The 25,749-nt window shown below is 34.9% G+C and overlaps 2 protein-coding genes across 2 annotated transcripts; both read left to right on the top strand.

Annotated features, from left to right (window-relative positions):
• The first annotated feature begins 4,257 nt into the window (after window positions 1–4,257).
• LOC129239022 (hexokinase type 2) lies at window positions 4,258–24,950 on the top strand. The gene is made up of 2 exons (XM_054874287.1): window positions 4,258–4,494; window positions 21,376–24,950. Exon 2 carries the CDS (start codon window positions 22,181–22,183, stop codon window positions 23,936–23,938), a length of 1,758 nt encoding a protein of 585 aa, XP_054730262.1. The 5' UTR covers window positions 4,258–4,494; window positions 21,376–22,180; the 3' UTR covers window positions 23,939–24,950.
• Window positions 14,619–16,016, top strand: LOC129238095 (uncharacterized). Its single transcript, XM_054873134.1, has 2 exons — window positions 14,619–14,840; window positions 15,709–16,016. Exons 1-2 carry the CDS (start codon window positions 14,705–14,707, stop codon window positions 16,014–16,016), a joined length of 444 nt encoding a protein of 147 aa, XP_054729109.1. The 5' UTR covers window positions 14,619–14,704.
• Window positions 24,951–25,749: the final 799 nt, after the last annotated feature.

Here is a 25,749-nt window from a genome sequence, read left to right as displayed (position 1 = left end):
CGCTTGGCGAAAAGAAGAGGCATTATGCTCCCATAGTAAGCCGTCAAATAATATGATACGAGTATACATACATATCTATTTGTACAATATCTTTCATAAATGCGGTATGTTTGGGTCGAACTTAACATGTGACGATAATTTCTTCAGTGCGTATTCTGTGCAATTACTTTGATGAATGGGAGTTAAAAGAAGTCAATTGATTGTGAAATATTGCAATTATGTTCCGATGCATTGTTGATTGGCTTTTCATGATTCGAAAACGTTTACCGACCTACAAGAAAATTTCACATCGTTTGATATGCCTGCTTGGAGAAGAACTAGACAGCCATACACTTTGTGTCACGACTTTGCTATTGACAAATGAATATCTCATTTCGCTAAATCTTTTATAATGTTTTATAAGATACAATATGGTACCCTATCTCTGGTAGCACCCAATCAGCTGCGCAAAATGTAAAAACTAAAATGAAATGAATGAAAACAGTAAACAACTCAGCGGAATCTTATTGGTGAACAGTGATGGGCTCGTCTACTGCAGATGCAAGTGTATGTGTGTGTGCATATGCCTATTTATACTATGTAATATACGTATGTATATGTATATATATATTGCTTTAGAGCAGAGGCCAGAAGGCACCAGTTTGAGCAGTTTATCAACGACAAAATACAACAATATTTATTCCATTATGGTCAGCTGATTGGATTTTTTCGCATCATCTATGATATACATACAGTAGTGTGCAAGGCCTAAGCATATTTTTTGCCAAGTTATAAAGGGTGTTTTTTTAGAGGTTAGGTTTTCAAGATGAAATAAAACGTATATAATTTAATGTTATGGCCAAGAATTTAGCTTTATTATAAAGATAAGGGTTTGCCATTATGTTTTAAAAATGATTTCGGGCAAGTGGCCGCCGCGGCTGGCTCGAATAAATTCCAGCCGAGAGGCCCAATTTTCGACCACTTTTTGCGGCAATTGGGGCCGTATGTCAGCAATAACGCGCCGAATATTCTCTTCCAAGACGTCAATCGTCTCGGGCTTATCTACGTAGACAAGCGACTTCACATAGCCCCACAAGAAATAGTCCTGCGGTGTTATATCGCACGATCTTGGAGGCCACGCCACAGGTCCATGGCGCGAGATAATGCGCTCACCAAAAGTGTCCTTCAATAAATCGATTGTTGCGTTGGCTGTATGGCATGTAGCGCCGTCTTGTTGGAACCAAAGGTCGTCCACATCAACATCGTCCAATTCAGGCACGAAAAAGTCATTAATCATGGCCCTATAGCGCTCTCCATTGACTGTAACATTATGGCCGGCTTCATTTTTAAAGAAATATGGACCAACGATTCCCTCTGCCCATAGAGCACACCAAACAGTGACTTTTTGAGGATGTAACGGCGTCTCAGCAATGGCTTGTGGATTATGTTCACTCCAAATGCGACAATTTTGCTTATTGACATACCCATTCAAACAAAAGTGAGCTTCATCGCTGAACAAAATTTTCTTCGATGCGTCGCGCGAACCGAACCATTATTTTCATAATAAATTTGCATGATTTGCAAACGTTGTTCAGGTGTAAGTCTATTCATTATGAAATGGCAAACCAAACTGAGCATAAATCAAGTGACAGCTGTCAAAAAGACCATCTACGAAAAAAGTAGTGCCAACTTGAAAGCCTAACCTCTAAAAAAACACCCTTTATATGAGAGCTTTTATCTAAAGTAATACTCGTAATGGATTGGTGCGTGACTACCATTCAGAATTCAGAGAGAACGTTGGTTTGAATCTCGGAGAAACATCAAAATGAAGAAAAATATTTTTCTAATAGCCGTCATCCCTCGGCAGGCAATGGCAAACCTCCGAGTGTATTTCTGCCCCGAAAAAGCTCCTCATAAAAAATATCTGCCGTTCGAAGCCGGCTTGAAACTGTTGGTCCCTCCATTTGTGGAACAACATCAATACGCACGCCACAAATAGGAGGAGGAGCTCGGCCAAACACTCAGAAAGGGTTTACCTGCCAATCATATAGTATACATATATACCAAGTACGAACTGTATAATGGGATTGACTTAATCGCGTAATCGCGGAAACCAATTAAAGGTGGTCTCTGACTACTAACTGCAGGGTCTCCAAAGCGCTCTGGCCGAAACTGAATCTGAAAAAGATTACAGAATCTTGTATTCAACAGATAAAGAACCAACGTCCTCACAGGTGTTATATCTTGTCGCTGCACTATTGGCAACCTAGCCAGTTAAATGGGTGTACCTCACAATGACTTCTGCAGGAGTTGTGAAGCCGTGCCAAATATTTTGGAGATTATTTCTTTGAGGACTTGGAAAATTTGCAAAATGCGTCACTAGAGGACCTAATTACCTTCTTAAAAAGATCTAAGTGGCTTAAGCAACTTAGTTAGGGTCTAAATATCAAATGCAGGTATCAAAATGGGTCTTAGAGCCACCGTGTGTCTTGTCTTCGACAAGCAACCTGGGTAACATAACCTAACCTGGAAGAAGTACCCAAACGCTTAACGCCAGCGACTGTCAGGTGCCGGAAAAATGTTAAGTGTAACAAAAGAGCTATGAATGGAATTGGAAAAATTGCAACTTATGCATTTTCACTTGATTCATGAAGGTCGCAAATGGTTATTATGACACGCGTTTTTATGGCGAAAATTCTCTCGGACGATTAATAGCCACAATAAATCCACGTAGGCCGCCTATATGTACGAGTACGTTTAGCTAAGTTGCTGTGATTATGCACAATACTGTACATATGTAAATACATATTTGAATTGCGCTATGAATTGAGTGGACATGTGATCTTTAATCGACTTTGGAAATGGAGGGTTATCAACTCGATTCAAAAATTTTTGTCACATTTGCTTATTCAAAGTCGTAGAAAAAAGGGCATCGACTGGTACTAACTACACAAGTGGGTGTGGAAAAATATAAGTGCAATTCTATTGAAACTGATGGATGGTGAAAGGTGTGGGTATCAGCAATGCGTGTCATAAGATATTAAAAAACTTATTTAAATCTCTTTATACATAAGTGAAATTCATCATTAAAAACGAAACGAGTTCTCCTTCAAAAGAGTGTTGAAGTTGGGGAAACAAGAGTAGATGGAAGTAATAAGTGAGTTAGGGAAATTAGTGCTGTGTACTCGTATATTTACATATATATTTGTGTAAAGTAAAAAAAAAAAAACAGTAAAATAGAGCATACAATTCGAATTCGGTTATATTTTGTGTGGAAAAGGGTTTTATCATTCCAATAATGCATACATAACTTTGTATATATGCAGATTTGTTTTGATGCAAATATGTATTAAAATTTCGGCACATGCACATACATACATATATAGGTGGGCGGATGGGTGTGTGCGTCAAGCATGTGAAAATTTTAAAAATAAAAATTAGATATATATGGAACTACACTCTGACGACGAGCGTGTATATTGTACATACTTTATATACATACATACATATACACAAATGTATTTGCCTTCTTAACAGCATGCGTGGACGGTTTTTGTAGATTTTCTTTGACATCCCACTTTTTCAATTTCATCTTATTTTTTGCCGCGTTCATTTTTTCGTTTCACTTTTAAAACAGTCACATGAATATATTATGAATGTGTTTACTTATATATATGTATGAGGCATGTATATATAAGGATGTACAAATATAATATATTTTATATGTACGAACATACATACCAATGAATATGAGGTCTATGTACGCATTTTCATACTTATATTATCAGTGCTACGCCTGCTTTTAAAAACATAAAAATGTATTTTTTTCTTATTTCTTTATATACTTTAATACTTCTTGTTTCATTCCGATTTTTGAATATAAACAGCGCGGCGACATTTTGTTAAATCATTTGGTGCAAGGCAATATTTCGAACCACACACATTGTTCAGTAGAGTGATTCGAATCTAAGCGTATATTAATAAGTAAATTTAATTAAATTTATAAACATACGCACAAATTTCTAGTGACTGCTTTAAGTGACATTTTGCATTGCAAGTTATTTAAAATAACGACAAGCGTAAACAGCAAGCAACATTTCCATAAGAAACGTCTGAGAGGAGGTCTAATTGTGATAGTACCAGGCACCAGCAACAACCAGTCATATTTTTCCAATCACTACGAACTATCGGAGCAGCAGACAACTTAAGCTGTTTTGCATTTAATTAAGTTGAGACTATATTTAAAAAATAAAAAAAACTTAATAAACATATATACAAATATATATACTGTGAATGTTGATCGGCAATCGCATTGGGTGCGTGGTAATAAGCAGAAATTATTCGCCTGTGTGCATCTTGTCAGCAGCAAAAATTGATTTATTTAGTTCAGCGCAAGTTAGTGATCAACTCAGTTGTTAATTCGCAACTACGAAGTAAAATAAAAGTCCAGCGAGTTCGCAAATACCAAACAGTAGCCATATACGAGTTTATAAGAGTTCCTGTACAAACGAAAAAGTAAGTTTTTCCACTTATGTTTTAATATGCATGCAAATTCATTCATTACACATTGAAAATCATTCATTGCGCTATGCCAAAAGTCGTTTAAAACTCGTGCAGTTTGTGCGTAAATTTTATTTTAGCTTTTAGTCAAACGTCGATAAATATTTAGGTATTGCCTTGTGTGTGGTATGAATTTGCACTTGCCTCTCGAATACCTGTTTGTGTGTTACAGTGGTGGGCATTTCGAAATTAGCAAATTTATGCCACAGAAAATATTCAATAAATTTTGCTAGAAAAGAATTTGAAGTATTATTTTAAGGTTTTTATCGTCTGTATTGTTACATACGAATTTGAGGGGAAATGCCATTAAAGCATCCTCATCTCCATTGTATGCAAAACGGGATTACTTATGGGACTATTAACAGTTGGCCGGAGAGAGTGAAATGAAATGTTCCTCCTCATTGTTTTGATTTCCATATTTATGAGCGTAAAATACGCAAACACATACATACATACATATCTCTTAACTTACCAAACTAAAAATCTTTGTGATCTCCAAAAAATTAAATATCGCTTCTAAACATGCGTAAATGTATTATTTTGTCTCTACTACTTATTAATGCAGTAAAATACTAGTTTTAACCACCATTGTATATGCTACACATATGTATGTACATATCTATAATTAAAAGCTGTGGATGTGTATAAACAAAACTGGTCGTTTAAAGGTCAAGTAAAAATTGTGTAGACAGAATTGGATTTGTTTTGCATATTTTCCATGGTGGGTACGTAGCCTGGTGCACACTTGTGTACACACACTTGTATTTACACGTATGTGGGTAATATCTACTTTTCACATTTGAATATGAGACACAAAAAATACTGAGAGAATTAGAAATACCTATGAAATAATATACATATGTACATACATATGTTTGCTATGATTTTGTTTTCACAAAAGTAGAAAAATAATAAAAAAATTTATGTAAATTAATTAAAATTTTAAATGTCTGAGCGTAATCGATAACGCGCGATACGGCATTTATATAAAAGCAGTTAAAATTATTCAACAAGCGCTTGTCGTACCCTGTAAACTGTCACGCGTTCTTACTGATCTGTTATAGGTATTGTTAAAAATGAAATATTTTATAGTTTTATAGAAGTTAATTGATTAGTAGTGAACTTATCACACTTGAGGCTAGCATAGTATTGCATAGCACAGTGTTTTTAATAACTGCAAACCATATTTACACACTTATATACATATATGAGAGCATATAACACTTACATATGTATATGAAACGCCCAGGAACTTCTTGCGATTTTTGTCATAACCAACAGCTTGTTCTTAATAGGTCTGTTGCGTCCGTTGCGGCAACGCATTTTACCGATGTGACGTGGAAAACGTGCCGCGATGCCACAATGAAAGTATTGCCGCATATAAACAAAAAAAAAACAACACATTTGTTCCTGTTGTGAAAGCAAATATTATACGAGTATTATATTTCGTTGTGCATAAACAGGTTTTTGTTTTATTATAAAATTAATACTTATAGAAGCAAAAGGGGGTTTTAATAGAACTTGTAGTAGTCGTAGACCATAACTTCGAGATCGGCACGCACATACATTTTTCAGAACAATTTGGTTAAGGGGACAGATACCTGTAAATGGCCATATTTTCCCTGATTTTCATTAAAATTATTTAAAATGAAGAAGTCAACATATTTTTTTCAGAATTGGCATACAGTTTATTTATATATGAAAATAATATAAACATTTTTTTTTTTATTTTAATCATTTAAAATGGCGGATGTACACGCAATTCTTCCAGGAATGTCGGAGCGGGGCTTTTCAATCGGCGGGCATTGTAGCATCGGCGTCAGTGACCTGAATACAAAAACCCAAAAATGTTTTGTTTATTAATGTCATAATTTCTATGTGAATTAACAATAAGTGGAAAAAAATTCGCGAAATAAATTGCTTCAACAAAAAAAAAAATTAATTTTGGGGCGAATTTTCCTGCTACTTTGCTTCGAAAAAATTATTTTTTCGAAAACTTGAAACACATAGAAAGTAATATCATAAAAAAGATGTGTGCAAAATTTTAGGTAGATCGGTCAATAACTTTTCGAGTTATCGTGTACGCCAATTTGAAAAATATAGTTTTGAGAAAAACGCCTCTGAAGTTTGAATACAACGTAACTATACCGCTCCCAGTGCTTGAACGCAAAGAATAGAGTCATCACGGTTGACGATCTATAACATAAGAAATACTGAAATTTACGTTCTAAAAATGTGTTTGACATATTCTTAAAGGATTATATTAACATTTTGTTTTTTTTTTTTTGTATTTGACGAACATATCCACAGTTATCAAAATGACAAGCTAATTAATCAAGTTTTTGTGTTTTTGAACAAATCATTGAATTTAAATGACGGCTTTTGTTTAAGGCGAATATTATTTTATTTACTATATGTAGGGCTTCAACAAAACATTTATATCATACTCGTATTCTATTAACTGTTGTTCTCTTTGTGATATTCCACGTTTGGTTCACAGCTTCTAAATCACGAGGGTTAGGACGCCTAGAGGTATTTCGTGGACGACCGGGTCGTCTGTGTATTTGAGGGTTCCATTTCAACGCTGTTCTGCTTATGCTTTCCTTGCCCTTTCTGAGAGTGTGCCCGATCCTACGCCATTAACGACCTCTTATCACCTTTTGGATTGGTTCTTGCTCGGTGATCTGTCACAAGTCTGCGTTTCGGATAGTGCTAGGTCAAAAAACATATAATCTGAAGGTATTTGTTTGGAAAACTTTGTAATTTCCGCATAAAGCTTCTCGACACCAGCCACTTTTCACTGCCATATAAGAGTGTGGATTTTAAACATGCGTTAAATATTCTTATTTTAGTTTTCTGTGAAATTTGTCCATTTTTTCAAATTGGCTGTAATCGCCCAAAAACTGACCTAGTTTTACGCAAACGATTTTCTGCATCTTATTCAGCTCCTCCGTTAGTCGATACCCGCCTACCTAAACTTTCAAAGCAGTATGCACTGCTGCTCCTTCGATTACTCTATTGTTGGAATTTGTGTTATTGAGTAGCATTGCTACCATTATTTTGCTTCATGCAGCAATGAATAGTACATCGATTGTGGCGTGTATGACGGAATGCCTGTATGAAAGCAGGCAAATATCCTTAGCGTAGTCGAGGTCATGTAGTTGGCGGGATAGCGTCCAAGTGATGCCTTGGCTCCTTTTATCTACTTTCTGCATTACTTCGTCAAGTGGTGTATTTGTATTTAAAGATATATAATTTTTTTAGCAATTTATAAATTGGCTTACACAAAAATTTTGTATTTCATTCTTAGCTTAAACGACATTTTGTAGTAGCTAAATTGATTTAGCAATTTAGTTAAGTTAGTTTAGTTCATTTTTATTTGAAATTTTTTGCGTGAAATTCTACGTTTCTTCTAGCACCAGAAGAGCTAAACATAACATAAAGAAGTGCATTGCAAAAAAAAAAAAAACGAATACCGCTCAAACCGATTGTGTTTCTACATGACATAATGTCCTGGACGGTGCTGAAAATAAAAGGGTTTTTTTTTCTTAGAGAGGGCTTCGCTCATTGGCAATTGCAAACCTACGACCTCGAAGTGCATTTCTCTCATGAAAGGCTAATCATAAATCATCTTTGTGGGACAACGTCAATAAGTGCACCACAAATTGAAGACGAAGCCTGGCCTATCAGTTTTTATTTGCGCTATTAATATTTTTTCTAAAGAAACAAGCTCATTTATATACCAAAAATCGAACCAGTTAACACAAAATTATATGCAAATTGCATACATACATAAATACATAAAATGTATATACGAAATTCATTATCAATGCAAAATATGTGTTTTTAATATTCAAAAAAAAAAAAAAAAATAAATAAAATAAAATGCTAAGACCGGTTCAACAAAATGAAAGCTGAAATTCTTTGCAGCAGAAAAGCAACTCAAAAGTTGTTATTTTAGTGCGGCTGTGCTCAAGCCCATTTGCGTCAATTTGCATTAAGCATAAACAACTTTCATCAATGCAGATGCTTTTAATATTTGTTATACGGTATTCTAAACACATTTGTATAAAAATAATTTGCTTAAAAGTGCTGCGCATATTTCTGCACACCCTCTTATTTTTGTTTTTGTGTTTACTCTTGGCCTTCTTCTGTGGCCACATGAGTACTTGAACAATTCTACGTCAGCGAGTATTGAATTGGCATATGAAATTGCGTAGGCTCCAAGGAAATTTTTTTAGCTAAAATATGTTTTAAATAAAAAATATTTCTTGCTGTTTTTTGCATACATACATATAATATGTATGTTAAATAAGAATATAGCGGAAATTTTTCGATATTTCCATTGTTTGGCAGATGACCAAAAAATATCCTGACGACAGTATTTTTTTGCGCAGAAATAAGAAGCACGGGACCCAAAAACAGTGGGTGTTGTGACGCGGCTTTCTAAGCTTTTCACTGCCCGAACACGCACACCTAGAAACTCGTATTTACATACGCATACATATAAATGTATGTACACATGACTTCGCAAATACTACAAAAGCTTTTACGTACTTATGTATGTATGTATGTATGTATATATGTATGTACATTCATAAATAAACGTGCGTCATAGCAGCATGCCATGTGAGTATATACACGGCACCAAACGTATCGCAATGACAGAGCGGAGTGTAGTATAAGTAAATAGTATTTCAACATTTTAAAGCTAATATATTTGCAATTTTTTTTAAGATACGTACATATATGAGCTTCTAAAAAAATGCAACTACATACATACATAGGTATATTATTTTTGAAGAAAGTTATACATTTATATATTTTTGCACGAATCGATGATCTTAGGGCTGCCTAATAAAGACTTAAAACACTTTTCTTAACGTATTCCTGTCAATTAGTGAATCAACTACAAAGTTCTTAAATAATATCAATGCAGATCCAGCCAAGGTCGGGCATTCACATAAAATGTGTTGTTGTTTCCTTGGCTTCCAAATGTAGTCGGCATTCTGTTTTACTATCAGTACACACCCAATCTACTTTTTAGTCGAACACGAAATTTATCATCTCATCAAAAGGTTTTTCGATTGTTTTATTTGTTTCCATATTAAGTACCGACCATATCATGGTTATTTCGGAAATAATCAATTTTTTTGGCGTTTTAAATTAAAACTAAAAAAAATAATTTTTTACCAAAAATAAATATGTACATAACTGATTATATTTTTTGAAATCAGTTAATGCCACTTTTGCTCATATCGTAAGTAAAGAACTTGGGTGACAGTTAACTTTCAAAGAACAATAAAATGTTCGAATAGACATACATACATATGTACATATGTATGAAAGAGTATACATGAAGAGCAAGTGACGATGAAATAAAGAATATTTAAAAACACTTAATTTTAAACTGTGTGTTCTAGGTTTTTCGAATGTGTAGTACAAATGGAATTGTATCTCTGCATATCAATAAGTTTGTATGAAGTTTTTATGCACGCAATCGATAAGCTTTGCACTTTTGTCTTCTCATTTCCATTGCGCGCCAAATGAATGCCCTTTTGTGACCTTCGTGCACATCGAGATTAGTTAAAGCAGAGTGTAAGCAACAGCGAACGAGCCCACTTTCTGGTGGCGCATTAATGAACCGACGTCATGCAAAGGCAGCAAAGGCAAATAAGAAAAACCAACAAAAACCTAGCCAACCCCACAAGTCGAACAAAAACAAAATATATGTATATATGTCCATATGCACATATGTATATATACATATACAATGTCGATATGTGCATATGTATATATAAATATGCACACATATTTGTTTGTGCTTCTTTATATACTGGTATGCCGATAAGAAATACACCAAAAATAAAATCCATTGAAATTGTGACTTGCAAAAGTAGAAAAAAACTACCCTGCGAAAAATTGTGCGACTAATCTTTAAAAAGAGTACTCCGGGATTTGGCTACATGGCTCTAAATTCAAACTAGTCTCACTTCATACCCGTTCGAGTATAGAAGGGTAGAAACACTTTCTTCATAGGACATGCTCAACCAAAAGGGAACAGTTCATTCCATACAAAAAGATTGAAAGTGGCAGTAGCCGCATGCTCCTTCCCAACTGATCCCGAACACATCCCGTACAAATCGCATTTTTTGTAGGTTACAGTCATTGCAAGAGCTACAGATAGCAATAATGTGCATGTATATTGCAAAAAAACAACAGTAAAGTGCACATTCCGAGCATTTGAGCATACGTGTGCACATAAGAAAAAGTATAGTTCCGACTAATTGCGTATATTTATGTGAATGCATTTAAACTGTATGCCAGTGAAGAGGGCAGGTTTATGTTGAAAACCTAAAAAATGTAATTTTCAACGTTTATCCTATGTGTACTCACAAACATATGTACATACATTTTACATGAATGTAAAAACATATGCTTACATACATACATACATACATATGTATATCACAGATGCATATACATATAATATTGTGTATGTATACTTTTAAAGCCACGCAATCACAGTGCGCATACTCGTGCAAACGCCGTCAGACCAACCTCCAGTATTCGAGTCGAGCCCCCTTAACTGGATTTGGTGAATAACGTCGTTGATGAGGGAAGGAAGAAGGTGGGTAAGAGAGTAAAAATCGAACAACAATGGCATAAGAAGGAGAAGAGCGGTGCAAACAAGCGGAATTCTTTAAAGCAATAAATGGCAGCTGTAAAGACAACAATGAACAAAAGATTTGTTGAAGAGAGGAAGGTGGACAAGAGGTAAACCAGATACCGAGACCGCTTAGTATTTGTGTTTGTATAAGTAAGCAAAGAGACTGACTTAGCTGTTTGCAGCAAGCAAAATTGTATGTACTAGGCGTAAAGACGTCAGTAAGTTGATGCTTTTGCTCAGCACAATGGAGCGTTCATATTGGCGCTGCGGAAGAATGTTGGGCGACAAGCAAATATGTACGAGTATATACATACATATGTATGTACATAAAATGTACATTTACATTTATACACACATATAGTACATATGTATGTATAATGCAGTGCTGTCCATCCCATACATCAATTGATGACACGTATTCTTACTCTCCATCGTTCAGTCGTTAGCAAACCAGCAACGAATAAACACCACGTTTGTCCGCGACGCTTAATGTATGCAATACAATGCCCTGTGAGAACTTTTTTATGCTAGAAAATGCCTTTGGCGACTTGCAATGCCTTTTATGTTACAAGTCGTTCAAAGGAAGCTATAGATGTAATATCAAAAGGCATTTCGATTCCTCCCACAAAAATTTTCTACTCCAATCCAATATTTATTTATTTTGGTTTAAATTTCCCACTGGGCTGCTCCCATTCTCTCGTTCTCACTTATACACTCACATTTTTCATTTTGGACATCACTGGTATAATGTATGGATACGGCAAACTGTTGTTGTTGTCGTCGCACTTGTGCAATGTAATTCGACGATTTCTCATTTCTATTTTAACCAGCTCTGAGTGTTTAATGTATGTATATATGTATATGTGTATACATACATACATGCGTACGTAAGAAATGCGTACATAATACATGTGTTGCTCCATGAGAGTGGGAGCGGTATCCAGTCGTAAAGCTCCACATCGGCTGTTGTAATTTCACAGAAAACTGATGATATTCCGTTGGCAGATAACGAGCTATGAGAATGAGAAAAGAGAGATAGAGAGAGTATATGCATGTGTTATACATACTTATGTTCGTATGTATACTATATTGAATGCTAAAAATTGTGAGCACGTTTTGCTAAAATACTGTTAAAGCAAACTCCTCCTTCCCTTCCAAAACATTATTGTCTATAAATAAGGGGTGTTTGCGGTTTTATACATAAGTTTAAAAATAGCAGTACAGAATAAGTAAGTATGTAAGTACATACGAGTATAGGATATGTACGTATGTACTCGTCAGCATCCTGCGACCAGAATAACACTGAATGAGGAATGAAACTAACTTGCGGCGAGATGGAAGAGGGAATATGTACATATGTTTGTATGTATCCTCATCGTGCTGAACCACGTGGTTTTACGTGTGTATAACAGTTAACATACTGTTTATTTTTAAAAATTACATTTATGACGGCAACACCGATAGACGGTTTGCGCTACGCTGGCAAGTGATTTAAAATATTTCTATATTTACAAGGGTCAAGTCTTAATACATACATATGCACATACATATTGATACATTTACCTTAATACGCATAATCGCTTTCATACATTGCATTTATACATTGTTTGACGAAAACAAGGGACAGAATTTAAATATATGTACATATTTATTAAAAAGAATTAAAAAATATGTATATTTTGCAAAACGGCTTAACAAACAAGAACAGATTGTCTGCATATTAAGTATACTATTATTATTTATGTATATATTCTTAATAATAATGTGTTGAGAACAAAAAATAAAAAGCCAAAGAATTCAATTTTTTTAATTTTATTAAATTCTTTCAATGTCCTAAGTATCGGAGCGTAAGAGGCATACACCGTTCTAACCCGTTCCAAAAAGAATGAATTGGGTAATTTAAAAACAAATTCACTGTAAAAGAAGATGGGAATCAATTACACTATTCATGATATCAGAAATAAACCAGAGCAAAAGAATACTCCTTCTATTTCGTAAAGCGCCATTTAAAATATTAAATATTTAACACATTTTAGCCGATAGCAATTTACAAACAAGCACTTTGAAAACATAAAGAAAATTTTTCAGTCTCACTTCCGCTATATCGTGCTTTAATCGCGCCTGCATGGTGCTGATTAAAGTTCAGTCATGCTAGTTTCAAAGTTCATGTATACATACATACATATGTGCATTTACATATTTATTTGTAGGTAGAAATATAGAAATGTGGTGAGATTGTACAATGCGCATACAGCGCATACACTTTCTTTTATGTGAAGGATTGATTGGGCGATAAGTTAAAAACAACAAATAAGTGACAACTATGATTGTGCAGGAGGCCGATTACACATAAAATGAAATTGATTCCCCATGATCAGCAAGCAGTTGAACACTTCGTTGGCATTTGTGTGTGTGCATACATATCCATACATGCATATATATGTACATATGTATATATCATATATTGTCGACCAAATTATACGATACGCTGATTCATTACTGAAAATTTTATCACGTAGCCCATAACACACAACAGATTTTCAGTTATTCATTTAGTATGAAAATAGAAGAGTTATTATTTGGATATGGAAGGGTATTATCTATAAGAATGCATGTAAGGAGACATTTGGAGAATATCATTTATCACTCAAAAATTGTAGATGCTTTCCTACAAAAGCCAATAAACCGATAACAAACCCCTTTCGAGATACATATGTATGTATATGTGTAATTTAAATATGAAAAATTGGCTCGACATAGAAAGACTCCGGATATATAATATGTAGGTGGTTTGGATTATCAAAAGCGGACTGAGATAAATTCAATAGGATGGATGTACATATTTTTGGTCACCGTTTAATGGAATTGTCGTTTACAATACTTTAGTTTGTTATAAGTGAATCGATTTTAATAGTGATCCTGCGACCAGAATTGTCGTTTAAAATACTTCAGTTTATTATAAGTGAATCGATTTTAATTGTGATGTGAACGCCATATTCACTTTAGTATAATATAATTAATTCTTGTAAATAGAATTTAATTCTTTAAAAGGAACGAGATTACAGCGAAATATTCATTTAAGTATAAGCGGCATTGGCTTCATTTAGTTTTTTATAATTGAAAAACAAAGGAATTCTGCCTAGAAAAAATCCAGCTGATTAAGGAAATAAGCTTATTTTATATTTGTACATATGTATATATGTATATGCATGTGTTAGGTTAGGTTAGTTGTTAGTGTTACCAGATGGAGCTAGACCTTTACGTTTCTTTGTAGTATACTATACATCTTGTCTGCGTCTTTTGCGAATCTAAGGGTGCGTGCATGTCAGAGATGCGATAAGCGATAATAGCGTCGATAAGAGCGAAGCGTAGAAAATTAATGCATGTATTTTAATAGAAGTGTGCATGTCGGAGCAGCGCGCTAACTCACTCTTCGCTCGCTATCATCGATAAGAGCGTAGAAATTGTAGGTTAGTAATTTCTTCGCTATTATCGATGATGGACACAGAAGATTTTATAAGTGCAGTATTTTTAAAACCTGCAATTTGGGATCAAAAAGATCCAAGTCACCACAACAGGTTCATTTTATATAAATTGTGGCAAGAGATATCCAAACAATTCAATACAACAAGTAAGTGCAATAATATGTTTTCATGTTTTCTATTCTAAAATTGTTGCTCAAATATCAATAATACATAGTAATTAATAATAATAGTAGCAACAAAAATTTACCACTTACTTTCGTTTGAGCATGTACAAGTACATATTTCTTTTTGTTTGTCGTATTAAAACGGTTATTTTTTTATTATTGTGTCATTATTTCATATTTATTAAATTGGATTATAACAAAAGTACAGTTTGAATTTATTGCGAATATTTTCTGCATTTTGATTCTGTCGCCCTACAACAGTTTGGTTTAATGCAATATTTCTAGGTACTGAAGTCCAGTTTTGAGTCAAATGGTGCTCAATTCCTTCTCTATCAATAATTATATTATGCAGTAATGTATAATGCACTTAATTATAACGTCAGCTAAGGTTGAGTTGGTTTGAATGGCTGTAGCTAAAATTCTCCAATTGGAATAAATTATACCAAAAGCACATTCAACCGTTCTTCTCACCCTTGACAGCCTAGCATTATAATATTCCTTGTCCGCATCTAATTGGTTTCTCCTATAAGGCTTTAATAAATAAGGTAAAAGTGGATAAGCTTCATCGCCTATAATTACAAAAGGTGCAATGATGGTTCTGCTCAATTGGCGGATTACAATGGTTCATGGCAGTATTTTCATAATCTGTCCTTTTTAAAAGAGCAGTTTACTGCCAGGAAATCCACCAGCAACTTGGCAGCGATAGTTGAAGATGAATCTATGAATTCTTTGATGGATGAAATTTTAAATGATGATGAAAGAGAAATGCAAAATTCTATTTCAAAAGAAACGAGAGAAATTGAAGCTCCATCATTTTCACGCCAACCTTTAAATTCTTCCCCAAAACCAGGAAAGGTCAAGCGTTCACAAGAAGGTATTGGAAATGCATTGCTTGAAATGGAAAAGGAAAAACTTCGATTTTTGGAAGAAAAGAGAGCAAAAAAAGATAAGGATGATGAAGATCTTTCTTTTTTTAAAAGTTTATTGCCTCATCTGAAAAATATTACTTCATTGCATAAACTAGAATACAGGATGAAAGTATTGCAGCTGACACATGAACTGGTTAATAAATCAATACCTATTTATATTGAATGTAACACTGAAAACATCACGGCTAGATGTGAAGACAATGCACAAAACAATGAATATCCGATTTAGATTCACAATATTCTAAATGAATATGTTAATTTTTCTCCAATAAAATTATTCGTACGTATGTACCTTATTGTAAGCATCAATCGCTTCTCTTGCAAGATTGGTCTGTTGTGGCAGTTTTGCCAATTATGCTGCAGTCGATCCGAAATTTGAGACAGAATATAATCGAATGTATCGCTTGTCATTCTCATATATTCGAAAAACTTTTTTGGACCCTGTCTCAAACTATTATAGAGATGGTGAAATTCTCCGAGTTCTAGTCTTGCTTGGTTTATAGGATGCGCCGAAAACTGACGTTTTTCCCTTACAGTATTATGTAGATGATAATATGCAGCAGTAGACGTCAACAACAACATATTTTCTTCCTCTGAATCACTCATTATTATAAATATTATAGCTCTTCACTTTTCAAAACTTAAATTGCAAATGCAACTAACGCTCTTATCGCAGCTCTGTTTTATACACCACACAAAACTAAAGCTCGACGCTATGCTTTTGTCGCTGCTCTTATCGACGCTTTTATCGCTTATCGCATCGCTGACATGCACGCACCCTAAGTAAACTTTGGAGCTCTGTCCCCGAGAGGTATTCTAATGCAAGGCAAGAACCTAGAAAGTGTTCTAGCGTTTCCCTCTCTTCTAGATCATTGCAAAATCTGCAGCTATCGTTGTTTGTAATTCCTATCTTGGATGCGTGCACCGCCAGCAAATTGTGACCTGTCAGCATACCTACGATAGGTTTAGCACTAAAAAAAAAACACTTTTTTTTTGAATTTTTTACAGAAATATGGCTTAAGATACTTTAATAAAATCAGTTGCATGTTATTGTACATCTTTTCAATAAGTTTTTAAAAAATATTAATAATAAAATATTGACAAATAAGCCCATGACAGAGTTTTTTTGGAGATATGTATTTCGAGAGGTGCTCTGCGGTGCCAATCGGCATTCGTCGTAGAATCATCTGAAACTAAAAAAGTCGAATTTTTCAGTTAAAGTATGACGTAATGCTCCCTACTACATTAATAAAATTTTTTTTTTTTCATTTTTGTAGTTTTGGTGGCAAAAAAACGTAAAACGAGCATTTTTGGCGAAAAATTTCGCCATATTTGTAAGTGAAAAACAACCTTAAAAAAAAAAAATAAAAAAAACAGTGTAGGGGGGAGGTATTATTGATTTAGAAAACGTGTGCCAAATTTGAAAAGAATCGGTTGAATAGTTTCGGAGTTGTGATTGGCACCGACTTTTAAGAAGTCGTTTCGGGAAAAACGCGTTTGAAAAAATGACTCTGAGAAATTATCGATGCTCCGCATTCGAGGTAGAGTGCCTACAAAGGCTATAACTTTGAGAGTTCTGCTCCGATCCACTTAAAATTTTGACACAACATTCTTGAAATGATTTACTATAAGATGAGTGAAGAAAAAAAATTTCGATTTTGTGACCCTACCCCCCCCTTAAATCAACACACAAGTAGGTCCTTTTTTTTAATAATGTTAAAAATTCAAATATGAACTTAAAAACAGTAAGCATATGAAGTTTACCAAAAGGCGTACATAAATATTCATAGTATGCACATTTGTGTAATTATTCTGTTCCAAATAATCCCAATTCGAATATGCTGATACAGCACTAGTTGCGCATCACATTTTGTCTAATCGTCAATTGTGTTTGCGTTGCCAATGTAGGGTGTTTAAAAGCAAACGCCCACTGGGCCCTCGTATGTACGTACTTATATTTATGTATGTATGAAACTGTCGGCAGAAAATGCAAACACACATACCATCCATATAAAGTCACATATTCCGAAAACCTGTCATTCACTTATACGTATGTATGTATATATGTATGTATGTTTGTCATAATCGCCGCCACCGCCTACCTATTTACAAACATATGACAGATAGTACATTCTTATATATATACATATACTCGTGCATACATATATATACATACATACATATGTTTGTATACCATCACAAATTCCGCTCAACTAGGCACCTACATATCTTGACGACCGTCATTGGATAAGCGGTGCGCGCGTATTGCTCTGCCATAGCACGTTTTACGCAAATTGTATTCACAGTTGCGAAAATATTTATGCTGTTTATGTCGTCTGCGAACGAACTATTTTTAACATTCGAAAATACGTGTTTAAAAGTACATATTCAAGTTTAAGAAAAAATAATAATTTTGTGGCTCACAATAGTTTGTAGGCATAAGATGTGCATCTACCTACATACATAGGATGTATGTACGTATATACATACATATATACATATGTATCTATAAGTATATCGTTGAAAAGTGAATAAGTCAGTGCGCTAGAGGCTATAGAAAAAACAAAAAAAAAAAACAAAAAGTTCACACATCGAAAACAAAACTTTATAGGAAAGTATATAGAAATGTGTGTAAAACCTTCAAAGCCAATTGAATGTCAGCAAACTTCTTATGCTTAGTAATTGGATGAAAACCTTGCATTATATTTACTGCTGCGAAATTTAAATTTTTTTTTTTTGGCAAAATTCAAATATTCAATTGTTTTGCATGTTTTGTTCTCTTTCTTACAATACACATATACATACATACGTACATATATATATAATATATCCGTACACATTTATGCACATCTGTACATGTGTGCACTTTTTCTGGACACATTGTACTCCTATAAGTACATACGAGAGAGGTATCGCGTACGCACAAACTTGTTGTAAAGCCTCCATGGAGACAGTACATATAAACGTAGCGCAGAAAAAATACTGAAAGCTATAACTAAGGAATATGCCAAAATAGAACGCCTTGAATCACCACTTCGTGTATATGGCATCCATATTGGTAAATAAGATGAATATACGAATTCATGAACGTTTCGCTTTTTGGAGGTCTGTGCACCACTCACTCGGTTAAGTGGTTACTGACTGATGGATACTGACAGTCGAATATTTGCGTTTGTTTACTTTTGCGTATGGCACTGACATACATACATACATACATATGCACAGCAATTGACCGGTATTTAATACCTGTTTGGGGACGTTTGCTGCTGAGCTGTGGCACGTACGGCACAATTGCATGCAAGAGCAAAAACAAAAGCATTTTGAACCAACAACGCAGCTATGCACATACATACGTACATGTATGTATGTATATACGCTGCATATTTGTGCTCATATGAATGAAAAGATTTAGTCGAGTTAAGTGAGACTGAGATTAATAGCCTTTTAGCGGTGTTAAATCTTGCAGATCACAAAATATTTTACTTTTCAAGCATTATCTTGAGTCTGTATTACAATATTAACAATATATAGCTTCAGCTAACAGAGTTTTCGCCTCAACAAATTATCCTAAAAATTACTCAAAACTAAAGATATGTATGTATCTCATAACTGGCACTTTCGACTTCGGCTGTTTATCCAAATAACTGCATTGCGAATGTGTGCGTGCGTACATTTACCCAATTGTAATCTTACACAGTCACATTCACTTGTGCTGTATGCACTTACAAAAGGTGTTTTTAATGCATTTCACGTTTACACACACAATCAAATAGGAACGAGCCCCGATTCCTAGAAAACAAATACGAACGTGAAATAAGTGGAATAAGCCAGGGTATTTTTCTTTAACGGCTATTATTTTTTCTATACAATTAAAATCACACAGATTATGCTCTGAGTAAAAACCCCCGTTGGCTGTTGAAATGTGGGTACGTGAGATACATTCTCAACGCAAAATTATTGATACACCGTGAGAATAAAATGAAAGCAATTGAATGTAAAAAGTTCGTTGGTAAAATAAACGGTTAGGTTTAAAATCTAAATAAAATAAAAATAAATTAATAAAATAAAATAAATAAAAGATTAAATTAAAAAAAGTTGAACCAAATGAAATAGAGCATGTGTGTATGAGACATACATACATACATACATATGTGCTTATTTAATTGAGTTCAACTAGTGCCTTTCGTAATGTAATATAATATAAATATTCATAATCATATTTCTTATAAATAAATAAAATAACTGAATTTAAAAATAATATGAAAGAATTATGTGTACATGTATGTGAGTATATGCATGATTCACCAGGTTTTCCCATAAGTAATACCCTGCAGTCGGATCAGGGCAAAACACTCAAACCTACAAAATACGTTATTTTGAACATCGACAGCGCCCAATGATTATTGAAATATTATTGTATTATTACTACGAATACATACTTGGACAGCGTGCCTATACGATCAATTAGTTGCTTGTACTTATAAAAAATATGAAACAAAGACGAATCTAACTTGGGTCTGCATTCAATTTCCAACCAATGGGGCTTACATACATACATATGCATTTTAATATGTACGCGTATAAGTAAGCGGTATATTCATAAATAGCCAAAATTCTCTACTAGCTAATGATATATCGAGTCATTTAAAAAAGATAACACATTTATAGGTTGACAACAGCAATGTCTGAAGTTATGTTTTGAACTTTGGCAGCACACATGCGGAATGAGAGCGGGTTGGGCGTGTTCGCAATAGTTTCGAGTATAATTGGGGCCACATCAATATGTTAGTATAGGCTATAGAGGGGGGTAAAAACAACATTCCAAGTGCAAAACTGGTATACTAGTATCATATTGTACGAAATGAGAGTGATAGACAGTTAAAAGCATAAAGAATATGTATGTATGTATGTGTTTTTATAAATGCGAGGTGTGTGTATAAAATATTGAGAGTGAACCAAACGCGCCTCCAAACTGAACGTATAAACATATACACACCCAGTGTGTATGTATGAATGTCAGCACGTGTGCTGCGAGCTTAATGCAAATACATACACACATATTTAGATATACATACATACAGAAATGTGGTATATACGCGAAAGGCAAGAAAATACGAGTTTGTGAGTACGCAATTACATATGTATATTATACATGAATATGTTTTATACTCGTACATTGCCGTGTTGGCGAATAGGTGGGTAACTGCGTGTAGAGTTGGTCGTGGGTTGGTAGATTCGGCATACACTCGCACAGACGCGTATTTGCCCACTTTTTCTTTGGAAGTTAGCTGAGTCATGCGTACTCGAACGCTCTCGGCTCTCGTATTTTGCTTCTCCAGCCAAATTACCAATCTATTATTAGTATTTGTTTTTGTTATTCTGGTGTAGAGGAATAAAATGCTCAGACGTATTTTACTCGTATGTTTTTCTCCATTTTTTTTGTAGTCTCTCTTCCATAATTTTCAATACTATATCCATACAAACATATACATATATATAAGCATTTTTGTACTCTCATACCTTTATACAATACATTTTATACTCACTCAGTACGTACAAGTTACTAATTGTCAATTTTGACCTTCAAGGTTCCTTCAAACTCAACAACGGAGCCGCCGCAACGAGCTGTGAGCTGTGAAAACGAAACTGAAACGGTTATTCAACCAACAGACTGAATTGATTCCGAGGCGAACGTTTAAAGACGACGGTTGGTCGAGCGGGAAATTAAAATATCGTGCAAACCAGAAGTCTAAAGAAAGAATTTTGAAAAGAAGAAAACTTTGAAAATTTTACAGTGGATATATATTTTATAAAACCCACATCACTAAGGACGATCATTAAGCATTAGTGTTGCAATACCGAAGTGCATTTTGGGATAGATTCGTGTGTGATTCGTGCATTTATTGGTTGTGTTTAATTTGTCTTTGCATTCGTCTGCATTTTGAGCAAAACAAAAGCCAACAAAACACAACATACCATACAAAAGTATTGCGAATACGTAAAATCAAAAAGTTGCATATCCAACAACAATTACGTCTAAATTGCATCAGCAAGCAAAATAAGTGCAAGAGTACAAGTAGAAACTAGAAGGTAGAAAGCTTTTAAATACCTTTTGAAGAAAAGGTGAGCCAAGAGAAAGGTATAGGAGTCAAATATCAAAGCTAATAGTGAAAAGGCAACCCACTATTGCTAACTCTCTTGTTCACAATATATCTGGCAGATATTGCAACTACGCGTATACCCCACAGCAGCGCGCAGGTCTTTAGCGAAAATAAGCGAAAACTATTTCAGAGTAATCAAAAGCTGTGAGAGCATTTACAACGTATTTGCGAAAAACTAATTGCGGAAGCAAATAAAGAGTGAGTAGTACAAAAGCTAATCAAAGAGGCAGAGATGGAGAAAGATTTGAATGGTGCAATGCAGAGCATGTCTATTAATAGCAACGGCAGCGCAATTGTCAATGGCTGCTGTCGCGGCTCCGACTGCATCGTCAGCGACAAGCTTTCGTGCCACAGTCAGCAACAACAATTTGGCGGTTGCAGCAACCTGAGCAACAGTCAAAACAACGGCCATTGCGTGGCTTGCAAGTGTAGCGGCAACATTAAATCCGCGGACGAGACAGATAACATACACGTTGGCACATTCGGCAACGGCGCAGTTGGCAGCGTAGCCAATGTTACATCCAGTTTTTCGTACAAACCGACATCTGCGCAGCAGCTACAGCAACTTCAGCAGCAGCAATTGCAGGCACAGCCACAAATACCATTTCCACCATACGCTAACGCTAGTGTCGCGGAAAAATACAAAATGGTTCACGAGTTATGTCAGCAATTATTGTTAACGGACGAACAAATCAAGGAATTAACTTATCGCATCCTGCATGAAATCAAGCGCGGCCTCAATAAGGATACACATGCCAAAGCCGATGTCAAGTGCTTCACTACGTATGTTCAAGATTTGCCCAATGGCAACGAGCGTGGAAAATTCTTGGCTCTCGACCTTGGCGGTACCAACTTCCGTGTGCTGCTCATTCATCTTAAGGAAGAACACGATTTCCAAATGGAATCACGCATTTACGCCATACCACAACACATCATGATTGGATCCGGTGAGCAACTCTTCGATCACATCGCCGAATGTTTAGCCAGCTTCATGTCCGAACATAATGTATACAAGGAGCGCCTACCACTGGGTTTCACCTTCTCCTTTCCTCTGCAACAATTGGGACTCACCAAAGGTCTCTTGTCCACTTGGACGAAGGGCTTCAATTGCTCTGGTGTGGTGGGTGAAGATGTTGTACAACTTTTAAAGGACGCCATTGCGAGACGTGGAGATGTACAAATTGAAATTTGCGCTATCTTAAACGATACCACAGGCACACTCATGTCATGCGCCTGGAAAAATCACAACTGCAAAATTGGTTTAATTGTGGGTACAGGATCGAATGCTTGCTACGTTGAACGCGTAGAAGAGTGCGAACTGTTCGAGGGCGCAGAGAACGGTAAGCCACATATGCTCATTAACACCGAGTGGGGCGCTCTGGGCACTAACGGTATGTTGAACTTCCTACGCACCGAATTCGATGACGAAATCGATAGACACTCGATCAATCCGGGCAAACAGCTGTTCGAGAAAATGATTTCTGGCATGTACATGGGCGAACTGGTGCGCTTGGTGATTGTAAAATTGGTTAAGGCAGGCATACTCTTCAATGGACAGGATTCGGATGTGTTAATGACACGCGGCCAATTCTTCACAAAATATGTGTCTGAAATTGAAGCCGACGAACCAGACAATTTCACCAACTGTCGCATGGTGTTGGACGAATTGGGCCTGAATGACGCTACCGATGAGGACTGCGCCAATGTCCGCTACGTCTGCGAATGTGTCTCGAAACGTGCAGCGCATCTGGTATCCTGCGGCATTGCGACCCTCATCAACAAAATGGATGAAAAGAACGTGACCGTAGGCGTTGACGGTAGCGTATACCGTTTCCATCCGAAATTCCATTCGTTGATGGTGGAAAAAATCACAGAACTGGTAAAGCCGGGCATTAGCTTTGACTTGATGTTGTCCGAAGATGGTTCCGGTCGTGGTGCAGCGCTTGTGGCGGCGGTAGCGTGTAGGGAGGATAACATTATAACGAAGTAGAGGCAATCAGCCGTCAAAAAGAGTATGTGAGTACGCCAGCAAGCGATAAAAAGGCGCAAGCTACCAGTGCCCCCCCTCCCCTACACAACATATGTATACATCTGTACGTGAATTAGGCTAACGCTGACACGCCAACACAATAACAGTAACGTTAATTCTTATAAAAAAGTGGCGGCCGTCACACAATTTAAATAGTAGAAGTAGTGATGTAACAAAAACAACAATAAAACCACAAAAAAAAAAACGATACAGAAACTATGATGCAGCAGCAATAACATTACTTGACGTTTTACGCGCAAACTCAGTAGTGAAAGCAACAAAGTGATAGCATAAAAATAAAACAGGATACAAAGGATGGAGAGGAGTGCTGTGTGTGGAGTAGCAGTGCAGAGCAAGAGTGTGAGAGATAAGGAAGGCCGCAGGCAGCCCTCCTAAGCGTGCAGTGATGTGACGAGTATTGCCGCAAAATTTGTAGATAAAATAGCAGCAACAACAACATAATCAAACAGTTGTCACTCGTTTTGTATATTTGTTGATTTTTTAGCAATAAAAACCCAAAATTATTATAATTATTATATAATATATAAAAGATAATTGTAAATTGCACTATTTTTGTTTAAGAATTTCGTTTTAATATACCTATTTAAAAAACGAAGGCAATTAACGAATTTGAAACATTGTAAGATTTGGCACAAAAACGTATTTTCATTTAGTTTTATGTTGCCCTTGAGCCTCTAGACTACATATTTATTCGGTTACATTTAGCAGACAAAAGACAACTGCATTACTCTGCTTTAAGGCAATTTCGTATGTTCGAGTAGATTTAATAAAAATTTAAAAGAAAATAATGGATTGTGCAAATTTTTAAGAACATGTGCAAGGCACAGTCATTAAAATAAGTAATATAAAAAGTTCAGTTTGTGCCGTTTTACTTTGTGAAAAAAGCAAAAAAGTATAAACAAAAAATGAAAAAGAAAAAACAGCGAATAAAATGTATTGCATCACTGAACAACCTCCTTTATTTTCATTCATCAGAAAAAGAAAATGTTCACTCATACATTCATAAAATTGTAAAAATGCGCATCCCTAATGTAGAGTTAGTTTGTTAGTTAATATTGTATAATTGTATCACTTTTTATGATTCCAATTTTAATTTTCCCATTATTTTGGTTTTAATTAGATAAAGTAAAAGAAAAACCCACAAAATGATGTGACGCATTTCCGTTTAAACAAAATTTATGTTTATGAAATTTTATTTTTTATTTCGAATTTCGTGTTGTATTTTGTTTAACTTTAATGGCTACCCAAGATATTCTCTCTTTTATTTATATATACACATAAACGCATATATTACAAAATGTTTAGGTAAATATAATGATAAAAAAATAAAATAAATTCCTTTTTTAAGTTTAAAAACTTTTTAAAGCAGCAAATTGCTATGCAACGTTAATATAAATCTTGCTTTATTTATAGTTTTAAAATTATAAATATATATAAATAATTAAAAATACATACCTGAGTAAATAAATTGGCATTAAAATGCATATTTATATAAAACAGTAAAACACGTTTTTTTATTATTTCATTAAAGAGTTGTGTGCTCATATTTCATTTGGTTGGATTTATTTGTATCGATTTCTAATTTCAGCGGTTTTATATATATTTTGGTTGTGACTTAGTTCAGCTTTAGATTAATTTTAGATGCCAGTTCTTGTTAGATGAAGAAAAATTAAATAATAAAGAAATTAAAATGAAATAAAGTATAATAAAATAATGTAGAGTAAATTAAAATAAAATCAAATAAGGCATTG

Source organism: Anastrepha obliqua, chromosome 2 (genome assembly GCF_027943255.1).
Source record: "Anastrepha obliqua isolate idAnaObli1 chromosome 2, idAnaObli1_1.0, whole genome shotgun sequence".
Classification (NCBI taxonomy): domain Eukaryota; kingdom Metazoa; phylum Arthropoda; class Insecta; order Diptera; family Tephritidae; genus Anastrepha; species Anastrepha obliqua.
Note: the sequence above shows the minus strand (reverse complement) of the source record. Positions and strands in the feature narration are given on the sequence as shown.